This window comes from Taeniopygia guttata, chromosome Z (genome assembly GCF_048771995.1).
Source record: "Taeniopygia guttata chromosome Z, bTaeGut7.mat, whole genome shotgun sequence".
NCBI lineage: Eukaryota > Metazoa > Chordata > Aves > Passeriformes > Estrildidae > Taeniopygia > Taeniopygia guttata.
In genome coordinates this window covers 50,462,938-50,479,595 of record NC_133063.1, presented here as the reverse complement: position 1 = coordinate 50,479,595, position 16,658 = coordinate 50,462,938, and the positions used below count along the sequence as shown (strand labels likewise).

Here is a 16,658-nt window from a genome sequence, read left to right as displayed (position 1 = left end):
GAAGGTTAAAAAGCCTTTTTCTTTGCATAAATTTTGTGAGGGTAAATTTCCCACCTTTGTCTTTAAAGACCAACATATCTTGGATCCTGATGTTGGCTCTCATGCTATCACCTGCAGACATTCTTTCATGAAAACTTGGTACTGTTCATCACTACTAATGCTGTATCTGTTAGTTTTTCTAGGAAAAGCAGGGACAAATGTTTGGGATTAATACTTCTATCTTTAATTTATGTTGAGAGTAGTTGTAGAATGTTTTATTATTAAGTATTTAATGCAGTTGGTAACTTTTTGAGTTTTATGATTACACAATTGCTTAGATTGGAAAAGACTTTTAAGATCGAGTCCAGCTATTAACACAACACGCCCAAGCGCTCCACTAAACCATGTCTTCAGGGATGGTGACTCAACTACTTCCCTGGGCAGAGTGTTCCAGTGCTTGACAACCGTTTCAGTGAAGAAATGTTTCTTAATATCCAATCTAAACCTCCTCTGGCACAACTTGAGGTCTTTCCCTTTTGTTTCAAAGTATTGACTTCTTTTGTGAGTCCACTGATTCTGTCACTAGCATTGGTCAGAATTACGAACAAGAAAATTATTGATAGCCTCTCGGTTGTATTTTGTGCATTTCCATTGCATAATAATTTCTTGAACCTTTCATTGTCAAACTTTAATAATTTAATTTTATCTCTATCTAAATCCCATCTGTAGGGATAAGAGGACACTTTATTGCCCAAATAAAAAATTGATAGAAAACTCCTTCCAAGGCAAAAAGTAAAAAAAAAAAAACCAAAACCTGTTTGTCACAGTCAGCTCCACACACTGTACAGGTTTAAATTTGTTCTTTGTGCATTCGTGTGGAGCAAATGGGTGACCCTTTTGGGTGGCTCCTTTGGGAGAAAAAATGTTCCTTTTGTGTATCACTGGTAGGCTCAAGGTGTGCCTTTGCAGGGATTTGCCTGCTCAGCTCAGAGTTTGTGAATATCTGGGAAATACATGTTCAATGCATAGGTACATTTCAAAATTAGGTAGTTAGGAGTTTAGAAACCCAAATCTTTACTGGCTGTGTCTGGGCTGTAAATATTCAAAGCTAGAATGTTGAAGAAAATGATGGTTTTGCAGGATGGGCAGGAGTTCCTGTACCAAGAATTATGAAGGAATTGCCAGGAACTGCCAAACCATGCAAGACAATATGAGGCAGAAAAAGCAATGAGCCTGTAGCTGTAATTTATCCTAAAAAGCTCTGAGATCTGCAGTGGGAGGATGACGATGGTCTTTGTGTCAGCAGTCCTTTTTACTTTTAATGTGCCAGAATGAGAGAGTAACTGCAATTGTGATTATTTGTTTCAATGTTACAGGTTTATGAAAGCTTTAAGTTATGCATCATTAGATAAAGAGGATTTATTAAGTCCTATTAACCAAAACACACTTCAGCGTTCCTCCTCTGTTCGCTCCATGGTTTCTAACGCTACTTATGGTAGCTCTGATGATTACATTGGCCTTGCTCTCCCAGTGGATATCAATGAAATATTTCAGGTATGTATGTGTTAAATTATTCGGTCCATTTACATTTTCATATTGAAAGGCAGTCAGCTGTTACCTTTTCATCAGAATAGATTAAATCTAGAGAAATGAGGGAGAATCAGTGTGGTACTTTAAAGAAATACATTTTGGAGAGCTAGTGTTTCTTTTCTAACTGTTCTTCTCACTTGTTTACATAAGATCACTAGGCTGGTTTGTGTTAAACGCAAATAATGGCAAAGACTGTCGTAAGATTTTTAGTTGACATCTGGCTTTTATACTAAAATTAGCATAAGTCTATGCACATTCATTAATTCTACCTTAGCCAACCAATAATAATTCATTAATTCTACTTTAGCAACCAATTGCCATGTTCATCAGCCACCTATAAATTATGTGCATAATCACACAGTTAACTCCCTGCTAGCATGGTCTGTATTAAATAATAGATTCTTTTTTTATATATCATTATAGTATTAAATTATATTTTTATTATATTAACTTTGAAAATACATATATTTAAGTTAGAACAGATTATTTTCAGTGTCTCAGAAAATCCCTTCCTCTTTCTACTTGGTAGAAACATATGCTGGTTTAACAAACTGATGCATCATAGGGTTTAATATTCTGTTACTTAATCAACAAAACCAGGATGTGGTCTATGTCAAAGGTAAAAGTGATCTTCCTTGTCTTTATTTTAGTTAATCTTTGCCTTTTAAATCTAAAAAAACTTCTAACTAATTTTAAAAAATTTCTAAACATAGAGCAAAATCATGTTAAATCATGTATCTGCTTCTGGTTTTCCTTTGTGAAATGACTACTTTTTCTTTCTCCTTTGCAGTCTTTGTGATATATTTGTTGCCTCATTTTGCCTCTCTCAGCTCTTTTTGTAGTTGAGACATGCCTCAGCTCTACATCCTACAGGCAGATGTCCTGGTTGCTTTTGTACTTCATTCCGAAGATCTCCAGTGGTGTGGCATGATCATGGACAGATAATGAATGGCCACTGTGGGTCACTGGTTTCCTTACAACCTGTCACCACCACTTTAACATTTGCTAGCTCTTCATGAGCTTTTGTTAATAATTGTTCATTCACAGATGTATATTTTTCTCATTTGGTTTTTCTTTAGTACTCAGGAGCTCCATGTCAGTTTCTTCCTCTAATGATGCATTTTTCCTGAAGTAAAAGATAAGCAAAATTTAATTTCCTCATAAAAGGTACATTTTTACTTGTGTTTGATTATCACCTCTGTTAATTTTAATTTTCACTTTGGTATTCCAGGTAAAGGAAACCCCATATTTCCAGAAGAAAACTACACCTCCATTTGATGAGCATGCATCTAGGGTTTTTACATCTGATGCAGGAGGTACTGGTTTTATTCCTCTCCTGTAGCTTTCTGTTGTTTACTGGCATATTGGGTGGGTTGTTGGTTCCTTTGTTAATTTTTCTTTACAGAAAACATCATTTTAGCTATTAGGCTTTGAGGACTGCATTCTGGAATCAGGATAATAGGCCATTAATTCCCTGTTTTATTTAGTTTGAGCTAATGTGTTGCTTCAACGTTTGGTCCTGTGCTAAAAAACTGAAGGGGGAAAGCGTGTATCTCTGATAACGTGAACTAATGCTGCTCCAAGTCTGGTAGTGATGCTGTATTACAGGAGGCAACAACTTTTAAGCTTAGAAAAATATGAATCACACATATTTAACTATTTCCCTTTGAATACAAGATCATTTATACAAACTTACTATGGTATTAGATGTGTATGTCAGAAAGTAAATTGTCTTCCTGTCACGTGTCCATGACAATTGATCAGTGAAGATTATGGGATGAGAAAATTGCAAGTGTTCTAATGCCTGGCTTGTTCTGGAATGTACCTCTAGGGAAGTCAGAAATCTGTAGGGACTTAATATGGCTTTTTCAACTGAAAAAAACAAGGCTTGGCACTGGTTTTTTTTATAGTTTATTAGGATAGCTGTTGTCCTAGTTTTTTTGGGTTTTTTTCCCCTTCAATATTATGCACAAAGTTGATTTTGCTGGAAGTGTATCTTTGTAGTTTGCTAAGTTTCAGTGTAAAGTAACTCTTGTTCAAAATTATATGTTTGTTTTTTCCACCCAGGGAAGAGCATGTCACTAAAGTGTCTTCTGCTTGTTTCTGCATTGCTGAATCTAGTTTCTTCCTGTCACGGTCACTAAGTTACAGTTTTTTAAATTGTGTTTATTTTTGCATTGGTGCATGAGTAATTTCAACATCTGGTATATTGTTGTATTAATCTTGTTTGACACTATGAAAATTGGTAATGTATTGATGCTATGTAGGTATTAGTAATGTTGCTACCATGTCAGGATTTACCACTTACCTTCTTACACTGTGTGTACTTAGAGGTTGAATTCTGTTCTTTGCAATGTTTTGTTATGTATAGTAAGTTGGAACTAAAACTTTGTCTCTTTCTCAAATGCTAACAATCTTGGGAACTTAACCAGTCAAAAAATACCTCTATAGGACTTCACATGCACTCCATCCCAAGCCTTAAAAGGCTTGAAAGTGGAAATTATTTGAAAGAGTTCGTGTTGGTTGCTTGGTTTTGTGGGGGTTTTTAGATAACTGAATCTTATTTACAGGTCTTCCGTCAGGTGCAAGTGATGTTGTCAAAAGCCCTTTTCAGATGCTCCGCCAGCAGATCAGTCTCACAGAAATAATGAATACCAGCCGCTCAGATGCCTGTCAGTTCTTAGAAGGTACAGAGGACACAGGGCTCCAGGAGCACACAGATGAGAACTGTCTTTACTGTGTCTGCGTTCAGATTCTGGGTTGTCAGCCTAACACCAAAATGAGCTCTTCCTATAATCGTACAGGTTAGTGTTCTTGCAGAGAAGTGTGATACAACTGAGTGAACATACTGTCTTTTGTTCAGCTTTAAATAATCTGGAAGGGTTTCTGTTTAACTGACTTTCATTTTATTGACCTTAAAATTAAAAATTAAAATTTAAATTTAAATTAAAATTTCTCTAATAAGCTCATTGTGCAACCAGTGGTAGTGCTATGGTCATTTCTAGCTTTCCACTCTTTAGGATTAGTAGGAGTAGGTTCCTGTGTGTTTCTTTAGTCTCTCTAATAGCATGTCAAAATAAAAAATTTGAAACCTTATTTAGTACTTAAAATGTGAGTTCTGAAAACTGACAGTTGCTGTTCAGCTAATGAAAAGTCTGACATCAAGTCTGTGCCATAAGAAGGAAATCCGTGGAGTCTGTTGAAGCTGAGCTGTAATTTCTGGGATTTAGTAATCTTTTCTCATACTTTGAGATTCAGAAGAGATTTGGAGTTATTTTTTCTAACCTTCTCTGCAGAGTTTGCAGTTACATGCCTTTTGTCAATTCCTGTGATGGAAAGTAGTGGATGCTTAGTAGGAGCACTCACTGTTTCACAATATTGTTAGACATTTATTAGTAGCCATGTTGGCAAAGGGGTGATGCACAAATGTGAGGAATTGCTCAAAGCTGAGCTGGAGGTTGAGTTCAGTAGCAAGAAGGAGTGGCAAATAAAATCCCAGCTATCCCATCCCCCAACAGGTGCAGCAGAACCTGGCTATTGCCAGAAACCTTCCTGCAAACACATGTGACAGCTGTGTGAACAAAAAGTCTGCACAAGCAAGAGAATCTCTATTATGTTACATAAAACAGCATGGGTATATCAGTAATAGTGATGTGTGATGGCTTCTTAGGCTTCCATCAGTGTCTGGAAAAGACTCCACTCGTGTATTTTAAGATTTTTTTTTAATCATTTTTGGAAGAGTTTGAGTATAATTTGTTCCAAATCCAACATCTAGTTCTGAGCTGATTTTTATGCATAGTACTTAGTGCATCTTGCATGTTTGCAATTGTTGAAAAGTAATGAAAACATGTGAATTGAGGAAAAGTGTGAATAACAAAGGTACAATATCTTGTTTATGTCAGATTTTTCAGACATTCCATATACTGACTGGTGTGGGCAGACCATTCACAATCACTTAGATGTGCATTCCTCCAAATTTTCTGGAATTTCAGGCTGTAGCGATGCAGTATCCCATGGTTCAGCCAGCAGCACCAAGAGTACAGAGCTTGTATTAGGTAAGTCTGAAAGCCTTATGATTATCAGAGACTATCATTAATAAAGAATATTTTAGCTATTGTGAAAAAATTATATTTCACTTATGTACACTGCAACAAATTAATGCTCTTTATTAGACTAAAACCAAATAAATCTGAATAAAAACATCATCCATCTCCAGGTGGGAGAATATAGTTCTAAACTCTTCTACCTCAGCCATACAGCATTTCTGCAGATTATTCAATACCTAACATTACAAGAAAATTTATTGTCTTTTTTTCCTACAGATGTTAATTTTTAAAAAAAGTCTTAAGAATTACTGAATTACTGTAAAGAGAGACTTTATGATATACTTGAGTATTATATTTTGAATTATGATGTTTTCTTAAAAATTATCTGGTTTTTGAATTCTCCCTCATCTGATAGAAGCTCATCCAGTTTGCAGCATGATTTAGTGGTAACAATATCACTGTAACTTTATCTTGCAGGTTTTTCTTCTAAATGGTAGAAATATCTTTGAGAAGGTGAACTGTTTAAATTCTGAAAATAGTGGTCTAAGTTCTAATTTCAATAGAAGTATTTTTGATAGCTCAGAATACATACATAAATATGTGTGTTCATGTGTGTATGGAATGCATAAACAGACTTGTTGTACAAGATTAGCTCAGTCAAAGACAATTCTGTTTAAATCCACACTGTTTTATTTGTTCTTCCAGGAGTAAAGTCAATCCCAGATGACACACCAGTGTGCAGGATACTTCTGCGGAAAGAGGTCTTACGTTTAGTTATCAATTTGAGCAGTTCAGTAGGAACTAAGGGCCATGAAACTGGACTTCTGACGTAAGTTCAATACATTACAGACGCTTTAGCTACATTTAGTCATAAGTATTCTTTTAAGGTCTCAGGGACTGTGAATAATCTCACTTCTCAAAAGTTGTCAGGCAGATATGATTGAATGTAATGTAGAAGCTAAACAAACAATCTTAACATTGTTGCTCTGTGTTTAGTATTTTACTTTTAAGGTTTGGACCTTTTAAAATCAGTAATTCAACTGCAGTGTTTATGTACCTAGTGTAGCATGTAGGTAAAAAAAAAACAAATACTTTTTTATTTTTGCTGAATAGTAGATAAGTACAATAACAAACCAAAAATGATTTCTTGAGAAACCCAGCTCTACTTTAAGCAAGAATACAACTGCTGAAAATTATTTATTTTTAAAAACTATTCAAATACAGGAATATAAATCCACGGGCTGAGTGTTATAACCTGTAGGTTCCTGGGCTAGTGGCATTGAAACTAACAACTGCTAAAAGAAAATGCAAAAGTGTGTGGTTTAGTTTCAAAAATGCTTACAGGTTTAAATGATTAGTTTAATCTTTTTCCATATTTTTATGACTGCTGTACATGTGCATGCCAATTACTTGATACACTCTTCTCTTTCCAAGTCTGCTATTTTAAGCCTAGGCAATCACAGTGATTCTGTACAACTTACAAGTTGTATATTTTGTTTCATCTCATTCCAGTTTTGTACAAAGTAATGCTGTCTGTTGTGATTTTCTTACTGTGTCAGTTCTAGGATTTATAATACCTGTTACTGAAGAATTATTGATGACATCTCATTGAAAAGTTTAGGGTTTTTTAAATACGATAAAAATCTGTTCAAGACTTAAAAATTGTTGTTTATTCTCTTGTTCAGGATTAAAGAGAAGTATCCCCAAGCATTTGATGACATATGCCTTTACTCTGAGGTGTCCTATTTGCTTGCACACTGTACATTTCGACTTCCATCCCGGAGGTTCATTCAGGAGCTATTTCAAGATGTTCAGTTCTTGCAGGTAAGTGGAGGGTGCACATGCACTTGAATGTACCAAAATGGCTGGCTGGGTCCAGATTCCATGTCCTGAGTAAAAGATGCTTTCACATCCTAAAGGAAGCAATTTTGTAATGTCTCCTGAGTAAAATCTCTAGCAATATTAATACTCCATCCTTCTCTTTTAGATGCATGAGGAGGCAGAGGCTATTTTAGCAACCCCAACACAACAGCCTGTAATTGATGCATTAGCTGAGTCCTGACCTCTGCTCAGGCAGTGCTCTGCATATGGACTTTGAAATGCTCAGACAACCTCCCACTGACTGGATAAAAAGTTTGGAACATCATCTTTGAAACCTTCCAGAAGCTACTGGTACCTGAAGACTGAACTGAAAACATTTTCTTCCTCAACCAATTATTGGCACAGTCATTTGAGCCCTTTGGGGATGTATTAGACATTACCTTAGTTTTAATAATAGTAATTACCAGTATATGCAAGAGCCAAGCACTGAACACCTCCACAAGTTTTCATTTCATTTTCTCTCATAAACTACAATGAAATAGGACAACTTGCAGAGACATTTTTAATTGACTTCCGATTCTGTTCCAGAGAAGCAGAACGATGCCTTGCTTTTTAAACCCTGGATACCAGGAATCAGAGAGATGGGGGTGCATTCCACTGCCAGCAATGGGGAGCCATGCTGTAGTTGTGGGCACCAGGGGATTAATGTTAGCCCTTCTCTGTTGATTTTTGTACTGTTTATAACACTACTTTGGGGATTTGTAACTTCAGACAGAAAGAAATGCCTCTGAATCTGAGGTTTCATTAAGTTATTTTAATATTGCTATAGTTCTAAGACATTTTATTAGCAGTCTCTTAGATTTCATTGCATTTACATACATGTATCTTGTCTGAACCAGTTAAGGATTTTCACTACAATTTGATTTTCAAAACAAGTCATTTAAAATTTAAAATGCTGAAATCAGATTGTTTTCCCTGAATACTATGCATGTGTTTGCAGTTTCTACACTCATGCTCATTTAGTACAAATGTGGGTCTTGCTCAACTACAATCCTTTAAAACGCATGGTTTGTATAAGATAAGCAAATATTGTATAAACTGAACTTGAAGACATTTAATCATTGCAGGTTTTGTGAGGAGACTTAAGTATGAGTGTGTTCCAAGTTCCACGGAAACAGCTATTTTATAAAAACAAAGGTTTATTTGAATTTTCAATGGATTAGTGATCAAGCATCAGATAGTACTAATAATTGTAGTGAAAAGCCTTAAGTAACAAATTTTGGAGCAGCTGTACTTATAATTTTGTACTGGTATTTAAGACTTGTTGCAAAAGTTAAATGATACAGTGACTGGTAATAATTGAAGTAGTTGCCTCTATCATGTTACTAGTACCGTTTCTAAACTAGTAAGTGCAAGCTAAAAAAAAAAAAAAAGTAGGAATCCCTGTCACTTTTATCATGGATCTAAAGATTCAGAAACCTTTATATAAAGGTAGTATAAATATATGCAAATGTGTATATACAGTAGCATGGCCACCTTTGTTAGAATGCCTGTAATAGAGGGGATTACCCTTTGATTTTGATATAGGTGAATAATTCAGCTGGACTGTACTAAGTAGAACGTATTTTTATCCATTCACTCCTCCCATTTTTTATAATTGTCAGATTAATACTTAGGTGAAATTTATCCTGATGCTCATATCTCTGTTCTTACTAGCTATGCTACTGGAGATTTCAATAAGTAGTCCTGTGAACAGTAACACAATTCCTAGCGAAATGTAGAATTAATTTGTTCTTATTGGAAATTTCATGATGTCACATAAGCACTGCTTTGCAGCTATCACTTCACTGAATTCTTATGTGCACTGCATACCATCAGGTTCTGGTAAAGCAGACTGTAAGTTGCTGCTCATAGTCAAATTTAGTTCCTAAGATTATCTTCTCATGAGTTCCCACTAAAGGAGCAAAAAGAAACTGATTGAACTCTTCTATGGTCATTAACATAAATAATACATCTGTGTGGCAAGACATGTTTGAAATGTTTAGAAAACACACCACACCAGTAACTATTGGACTTCTGGTTATGAGACATAAATGCTTCTGTAAAACCAAAATGTCAATCACAGTAGACCAAATAGTGGTATAAACTCCAAAGGAAAATAATGTAGTTTTCCCACAAATGGGGATAGGATATGTTATACCGTAGTTTCAAACACTACCTCAGTTAGGCTAGAGTAGAAGAGATTTGTTTTAATAACTAAATGGGGTTACATCTTAACAACTCCATGTTATTTTTCTGCAGTTAAGGCAAAATAAACAAGTTTTATCACCTGTATTTAAAACACCCACCTCTCTTCATTTCTTAGCACTTAATGTAGAAAGCATCATAGGAAAGCCTCTGATTATAGAAAGGTAAGCAAATATACTTTTGAAAGAATCTCCATCCTGAAATGCTCATGTGTTCCAAATAACGCTTGTATGGGGATCCATGACAACAGAAACTTGACATAAAAAATTATGGCTGCAAACTCAGTTATAAAGCGTGATTTTTTTTTTTCTGAAATTGTATGAGTGTCGGTAGATTTCAACAAGTATGCATCAAGGATGTTAAGTCTGTATTGTACATAACATACATTTCTAGAAATTTAATTTACACACTGACATTAAGCTCACATTGATTTTTCACCTTAATTGGCAGATGAAGGGGATACTGTTATTGAAGGAAATTTATATTGGCTTAGTTATAAACTGTGAATTTCTAATTTTATAGTTCTCTTTTTTTTTCAATGTCCCTTTCAAAGTCCTTATTTTGGGGTTTTATTTGTATCATGAGAAACTTCAAAAGAAAGCTGTAGTAAATAATGATTGTGCTTACATTAGCCATAATAAAATCTCTCTTCCACATCTCCTAGGGAAGCTGACAGACCACCCACTTTTTATATTTCCAGTTTGACTGATTGGTGATACTGCTCAATAAACCATAAAGTGTGTAGCATTCACTTACACTGTATACAAATACAGTTCGTTTGCTGTGGCAAAGAAAACTCCTCAGGAACTCAGCTTGGTCACATACAGCTCAGAGGCAGGAGCCGCTCCAGGAAGGAGAGACCACTTGTGGAACCAGTCACAATTAGCATCAGCTGCCTGATTCTCTTGGTCTGCTCTTACAGGCAGGGGAAGCCCTTTCCAAAGAGCAGAGAGCTGACTGACAGGCACACAGGCACCTCCACAAGGGCCCAGTCCTCTCCACCGAGGAAAGGAGGATGAAGCTAGGGGCTGAGTGTCTCCTTTTGGAGAAGGACAACTTTTCAACTCTCTGAAATTCAGAACTGCAGAATGCTCCCAGCTGTTGTGGACATCACTTGGAGCTGGAGATACCAGGCTTTGATGTTCCCAACTTGTATGTGGTCCCCTGGCATACTGTGCTTGAACCAGTTGCTTTTCCTCATCTGACAGCTCTTACTTGACTGACATCTGACAAACGTACCCTGAACACCCTCTCTTTGCTGGGTGGTGGTGGCTTTTCCCAAGTGGAGTCCTACACAATTCACTAGTTTCGGGTGCAGTGGCTCATCACACTGACGTAAGCTGCCCTTTCGAACATTTATAAGGCACCTGTGTGAATCCTGCTTGTCTTTCTGATTTCACTTTGAAACGTGCATAGGGGTCTGGAAAGAGACTTGTGGGTTGCAGCGGGACTTGAGAACAAAAAGCGCCTCTCCTTAGTGTCCCAAGAGTAAGGTAGCCGTTCAAGAAATACACTGTAACCAAAACCCAGTGAGGGATGGAAGAGTTGCTGCTTTGTAGTCTGTGCCTTGGCCTTTTGTGTTTGGCAGCTTGGGCAGCAGGAAGCTGGCAAAGCTTGTAAGTGAATGTGAGCTCAGGTGCAGCAATCATGGCGGCAGAATTGTCACCAAGCTCTGAGGTCCTACTCACCTCCCTGCAGTCCTGCTCTGAGCTGCACAGGAGCCACTTGAAAGCAGGTCCAGCAACTTTTTTTTTAAGTCACAGTTCTATTACTGTGTCCTTATGAAAGGTATATGATGTGAGATTGAAATCTTAAAACTGAAAAAGACTTCTGAGGACATGCCGGAAAGCATGTTTTTATTTTTCTGGAGGTCTCCAATCTCCTTGGTTTTTTGTTTAACTCACAATAGTTCCCTGGGTAGTTTTGTTTTAAACAGATTTATAGTCATTAATGAATGTGGATTTTCTTTGGTTTATTTTTGTAGCATAGATGGAGAGAAGTGCCGCAGCATGCGGAAACTGCATATTTTGGTTGAGTTGCTTTTTAAAATACACTATTTTATTTGCAAAATGTAATTTATGCCAAAAAAATGTAATGTCATTTTGCCACTGAATAGGGTGTTTCAGCACAAGATGCTATGTCTAAAGGGGAAAAAGGCTTTACACTTTGTAAATCTAATTGAAAAATTGTTCTAATACTGGGCTGTCAGCATCCCTAAAACTGCAGTACAAGAGATTATTATTATCTAAATTAATCATTCTGTTCTGAGGGAAGGGATCAAGAAAAATCTCAATACTTATTCTCCCTGTCCTGTGTGGTCATTTTTTTGTTTTGTAATACGCTGCTACATATTTGGAGGTTCTAGTGTTTGTAGGTCACTGAACAGACATTGAAATCTGATTTATATTGTATACCTGTAACATAGAAAGAAAAAGTATTTATATATTTTACGTAAGAATATTGCATTGAGCTGTGTATAATTTAAACAGAGGCTTGTCCCAAAATGGTATTGCCCATCTTGATTTTTTTGTTTTCCTTTTTTCTTTCTCTTTTTTTCTTTTTGGGTTTTTTTGGGGTTTTTTTTGGTTTTTTTTTTTTGTTGTTGTTGTTGTTTGTTTGTTTTTGTATACTGTGTACAGTTCATGTCAATGAGTATTAAAGGCCTCCTGAAGCATAGTCTTATCAAAGGGATGCGTTGTTAATAAAATGTACTTAAACTTCTTATAGTTGTTTTGGTCTCCTATGTACCTCTCAGCATTAGACAGGGATTGAAATTTGACTTATATTTGTAAGTTACTAGTTAACTAGAACAATCAGAAGCTTCCCAAATAAAATTTTTTTGCAAAAAAAAATTACATTAATGCTTGATAAGATACAGAGACTCTTTAATAGTTCACACACCATTTTTATTTTAAAAATGTAACATACTGATAATTATGTTTAATTATGTGATGGTTTAAGTATTACCATTTCAACAAGAGCTGTGAAAGTTGTATTATGAACAAAAAAAAAGGAGGATTACAGTTTTGGACTAGTTTCAACCATTACTGCCAGACAGATGTTTTAATATATAAAAATTATACACACTTCTCCACATATGCCAAAATATTTCTGTAATCTTCAGTTCTGGTGCCCAGACTGTGCCCTTTGACTGGCACAGAGGTACTGTCCTTCTTAGAGTCCTCCACTTGTGTGCTTTTTATGCACAGGGTTCACAAAGCACCACCCATCAGAGCCAGGAAGCAGAAGGGATTATAGGGAAAGAGGAGCTGGCTTCTTCCCTCACCCAGTGATCTGGAATGTGGTCAAGTATGTCACTGAGTCCAGATAATGGAATTGCATCAGACCAGGAGGATCTCCCTGGGAATAGCCAGGGGACTGAGAAGTGGGAACTCAGCCAGGCCCATGTGTCTCACCCCCATCCCCCCCATCAGAAGGCACAACTGGCTGAACCCACAAACCCCTTCATTCACTTCCTGGGTAGAATTGCTGCAGCCAGGCCTCAGTAAGAGCAGCTTTTTCAAAGCTGGGAGTTGTGCCAGGTTGCAGCTGTCCCCCTGGCAGGAGGAACTGCAGCAATGTCAGAATTTAAAATGCTTTGTACAATACTCTGATTTCTTTGACTGACATCTAGATCTGAATTCCTTAGTTCTTGATTTAGGATACATTTTCAACATTTTAGAATAAATACACCTTTTTCTGACATGTACAGCTGAGAAGTTTTGTATTGGTTGTGACAAAGCAGCTCTCTTATGTTTATTGGCCTTTTTTCCAGCAGCAAAGCTTTTAAGCTACGCAAGTACATACAATGTCATGAAGCATTCTGGAGAAGCAAATGTTTCATGCATGAAGATACTGTGGTATCAAGCCTTCACATGCATTGTTACTCAAAGAAGAGGCTAAGATAAAGGGGGGAAGTTTCCCTGGTATGTATCCGTCAAATCAGCCTTCTCCCTTTTCCTCCCTGTTCTCTTGCCCCTCAGCAGAATGTACCCAGCTGCGTTTCCTTACTTGGGTGGCTGGAGGCTGAAGGGCAGGACCATGCTGCAAACTCTTCTCTACTTCTCTAGTCTGTGAGCCACCTGCACCTGTGCACAACACACAGATGGACGTGGCACAGTGTACATCTCTGTGTCTGTATCCTCCCCTTTTCCTGGCTGAAGACTTCTCCCTCTGTTTACAGGCAGTGCTTGTCTCAGCCCACAGGCTGTGCGAGGTCTTAATGGTTTTCCTGTTGCAACACAGCTTGTGGCATTACAACAATATCTGTAAGCAACAGTGTAAAAACTAGATGTGGTTCAGTATCAGAACTCACTTTGTCTGCAGCTGTTTCATTTCTAGGAGTGTGATTAGCCTAGTTAAACACAGGGAAGGCAAGTAACTGCATTTTAGCAAAGAAGCTGAACATCAAAATGTTCACTCTTCATTTGTTTCACCTTTGAGAATTGCTTATGCTGTGTTCTTAAGCTGAAACCATCTCTTTGTGATGGATTATAAACAGCATAAGGAGGTAAAACCAAAGGGTTCCTTGCACACTGAGGTAAATCAGATGAGACTTTCAGCTACAATTCTGACTGTACTCCTTCATTACAAATGTACAAGTTCCCGAAATCAAAAGGAAAGGCCAAATTCACTGCTGTCTACTGTGGGGATTCTGAGTGTTACAGTAAATATTCTTTTGGTTTTGTTTCTTTAACACATGCAAAAGTAATGTTGAGAGATCTAGATGTATGCAGGCTGAATATGGTGTCCTTGAAAAACGTGATTCAGACATCTGTGCTTCCTACCAGCCTGTCTGGTTGGTTGGTTGGCTGGTTGGGGTTTGCTAGGGAAGTACAGGGGTCAATGCCAAAAGTTCAGTTCATGTGCGCCATGCCATGTGGTACCACCTCTGTCCTTCTGGAAAATTAACTCCTTTACACCTAACTCCCTACGTCTCTTCAATGTATAGTAAAGACAATTTTAAAGGGTCTTTAGGCAGAGAAGGAAGAAGTGTAAGGAGCCCCATTTACAACATATGGAATCAGGGTAAAAATAAAAAATCCCTATAAAAATCTGTTTTCTGTGCTCTTTCACACATCAAGTGTAGTTAGGACACAGGTAAGTAAAAGGATGATTAATGGATTTGGGTGCTCTGGGCAGCACTCCTGGGGAAGTCAAAGTTCCTTCAAATCTTCCAGGAATGAGCCACACTGTGTGCAGGAATCACTTCTACAATGATTCCTTACATTGTTGGAGGTAGAGAAAATACAACCCAGCCCCCAAAATGACCAGGTAATGCTCCATGTCCAGCAGCACAGTACCCACTGGCTGGGGTGGTAGAGTGTACATTGGCTGTGTACTGGTAGAGTACACAGAGCACTGCACGAAAAAATACACTCCTTGAGCAGCACGACCTTCCTCCTTGTTTAATTTGCTCTTCTACTTATGAATACTTTAAATCTCTGCAAAATAAAGCAGTTCTCTGCATCAGCCTGTGACAGGTTGCTGTGATATAACTTGCTGCATAACACAAGCCACAAACCAGCCTATAAATCTCATATAATGCCCGTAAGTTGTAATGGAACCATAACACACACATAATTCCTGTGTAAGTCAGTACTCAAAACTAGTCCAGAAACAACAGCTTTGCTGTTATTAATGGAAGTCAGGCATCTGGGCTTGTAAGAGCCCTAATCAAAAGAAGCTGTGGCTTTAGAAATTCTCACTTACAGTGTGTAGCCAAACACTGACTGGATGGACTCAGTGGAGAACAGAACATCAAACCCTCCCCCCCAACCAGCATGTATCTGTTTGTGAGATGTATTTCAGACTGTTCTTTCTCTCACCTGTTTCTGTGGTGGTTGAGGCTGTGTCCTCATGAAAAATATCTATGTAGCATTGTGGTTGGTACAGCACCACTGCCTGATTTGTCTTGCCTGCTTCCAGTGTCTCCGGTATTTGGTAGGGACCAGATTCAGCCTCAAGTGGAGAAGAGTAAGCAAAATTCTCAAAACAAGTATGAGTTTGAGGTGTAGGTGTGGGTGGAAAGTCCCGTGCTACATTTTCACTAGGGTAAATCCAGGAAGAATTGTGACCATCAATCTTATCTTCAGTTGGTGTTGAAGATAATGGGCTCCAGGTAACAGGATGCAATTTATGAGCTTCATCATTACTGTCCATGGCTAGCATGTCAGGAAGGCAGTCATTTATCTTCATCACTTTCTCAGAATCAGTCTGCAAGAGAATCATTAAACAAAAAAACTACTCAATAAAAGAAGCCCAGAGTAGAAAAAAAGAGTGATTACTTTAAGGAATTCAAATATTCCTACACAGTGTTTTTTAGTTACCACTTTTCAAATAATTGAATTTGAAGGAAAACCTACATAGAGGATGTTCAATGGAATCTGTATTTTATGTGAAATTTATCAGACTATTTATTTAGAGATTTTTTTAAAGTAAATTCAGAATGACCATATTTGAGGATGGAACCACATCCCTCTACTCTAAAGTTTTAGCCAGGTTTTTGATGTGTGCTGGTTTTAGTTTGAGGCAAAAGCAACTGGTAGACAGCAGCAGTGGCTGTTAGGTGTCCTTCACTCCTTGCTCTCATGCTGCTGTTCGGTGAACACCAGCAGCTCCACCTGTGCCAGGGAAAAGGCTTTAAAGCCCCCAGCACACAATACAGAAGCAGCAGGTCCCAGTTTGGAGAGGCTACAGAAGAAGCTGAAGGTCTTTTGCCAATTCTGTTTCCCAGCCAAGCCTGGCAGAACCCCCTGCATCCTCCCAGGGCCAGCAAGTGCACAGCCCTCCAGTGTCCTCCTGTGGGCACTGGGGCGGACGCATCTCCCGGGATGCAAGGAAGTCCAATATCCTCTGGGCTGCTGAGTTCAGACAGTGCAGGGGTTTGAACAGTAACCGTGGAGGAATCACCTGCTGGTCAAAAGATTTCATTTATTCTCCAGTTGTGCATGTTCTTTTCACAGTAACAGACTG

At 37.7% G+C, this 16,658-nt stretch overlaps 2 protein-coding genes across 7 annotated transcripts in view; one reads left to right on the top strand and one right to left on the bottom strand.

Moving 5' to 3' along the window:
- The window catches only part of RICTOR (RPTOR independent companion of MTOR complex 2), a 76,197-nt gene extending 63,792 nt beyond the window's left edge, over nucleotides 1–12,405 (top strand). For all 3 annotated transcript variants that reach the window (XM_030258691.4, XM_072922617.1, XM_072922618.1), the window contains 7 exons: nucleotides 1,356–1,533; nucleotides 2,801–2,885; nucleotides 4,140–4,373; nucleotides 5,472–5,624; nucleotides 6,321–6,444; nucleotides 7,301–7,439; nucleotides 7,603–12,405. In XM_030258691.4, the coding sequence (XP_030114551.1) occupies nucleotides 1,356–1,533; nucleotides 2,801–2,885; nucleotides 4,140–4,373; nucleotides 5,472–5,624; nucleotides 6,321–6,444; nucleotides 7,301–7,439; nucleotides 7,603–7,677 (988 nt within the window). In that variant the 3' untranslated portion in view covers nucleotides 7,678–12,405. The remainder of the gene's footprint in view (nucleotides 1–1,355; nucleotides 1,534–2,800; nucleotides 2,886–4,139; nucleotides 4,374–5,471; nucleotides 5,625–6,320; nucleotides 6,445–7,300; nucleotides 7,440–7,602) is intronic.
- A 162-nt stretch (nucleotides 12,406–12,567) lies between these two features.
- Nucleotides 12,568–16,658, bottom strand: part of LOC105760857 (oncostatin-M-specific receptor subunit beta) — a 31,131-nt gene continuing 27,040 nt past the window's right edge. For all 4 annotated transcript variants that reach the window (XM_030258694.4, XM_030258693.4, XM_072922620.1 and 1 more), the window contains one exon: nucleotides 12,568–15,899. In XM_030258694.4, coding sequence (XP_030114554.1) covers nucleotides 15,444–15,899 — 456 coding nt within the window. In that variant the 3' untranslated portion in view covers nucleotides 12,568–15,443. The remainder of the gene's footprint in view (nucleotides 15,900–16,658) is intronic.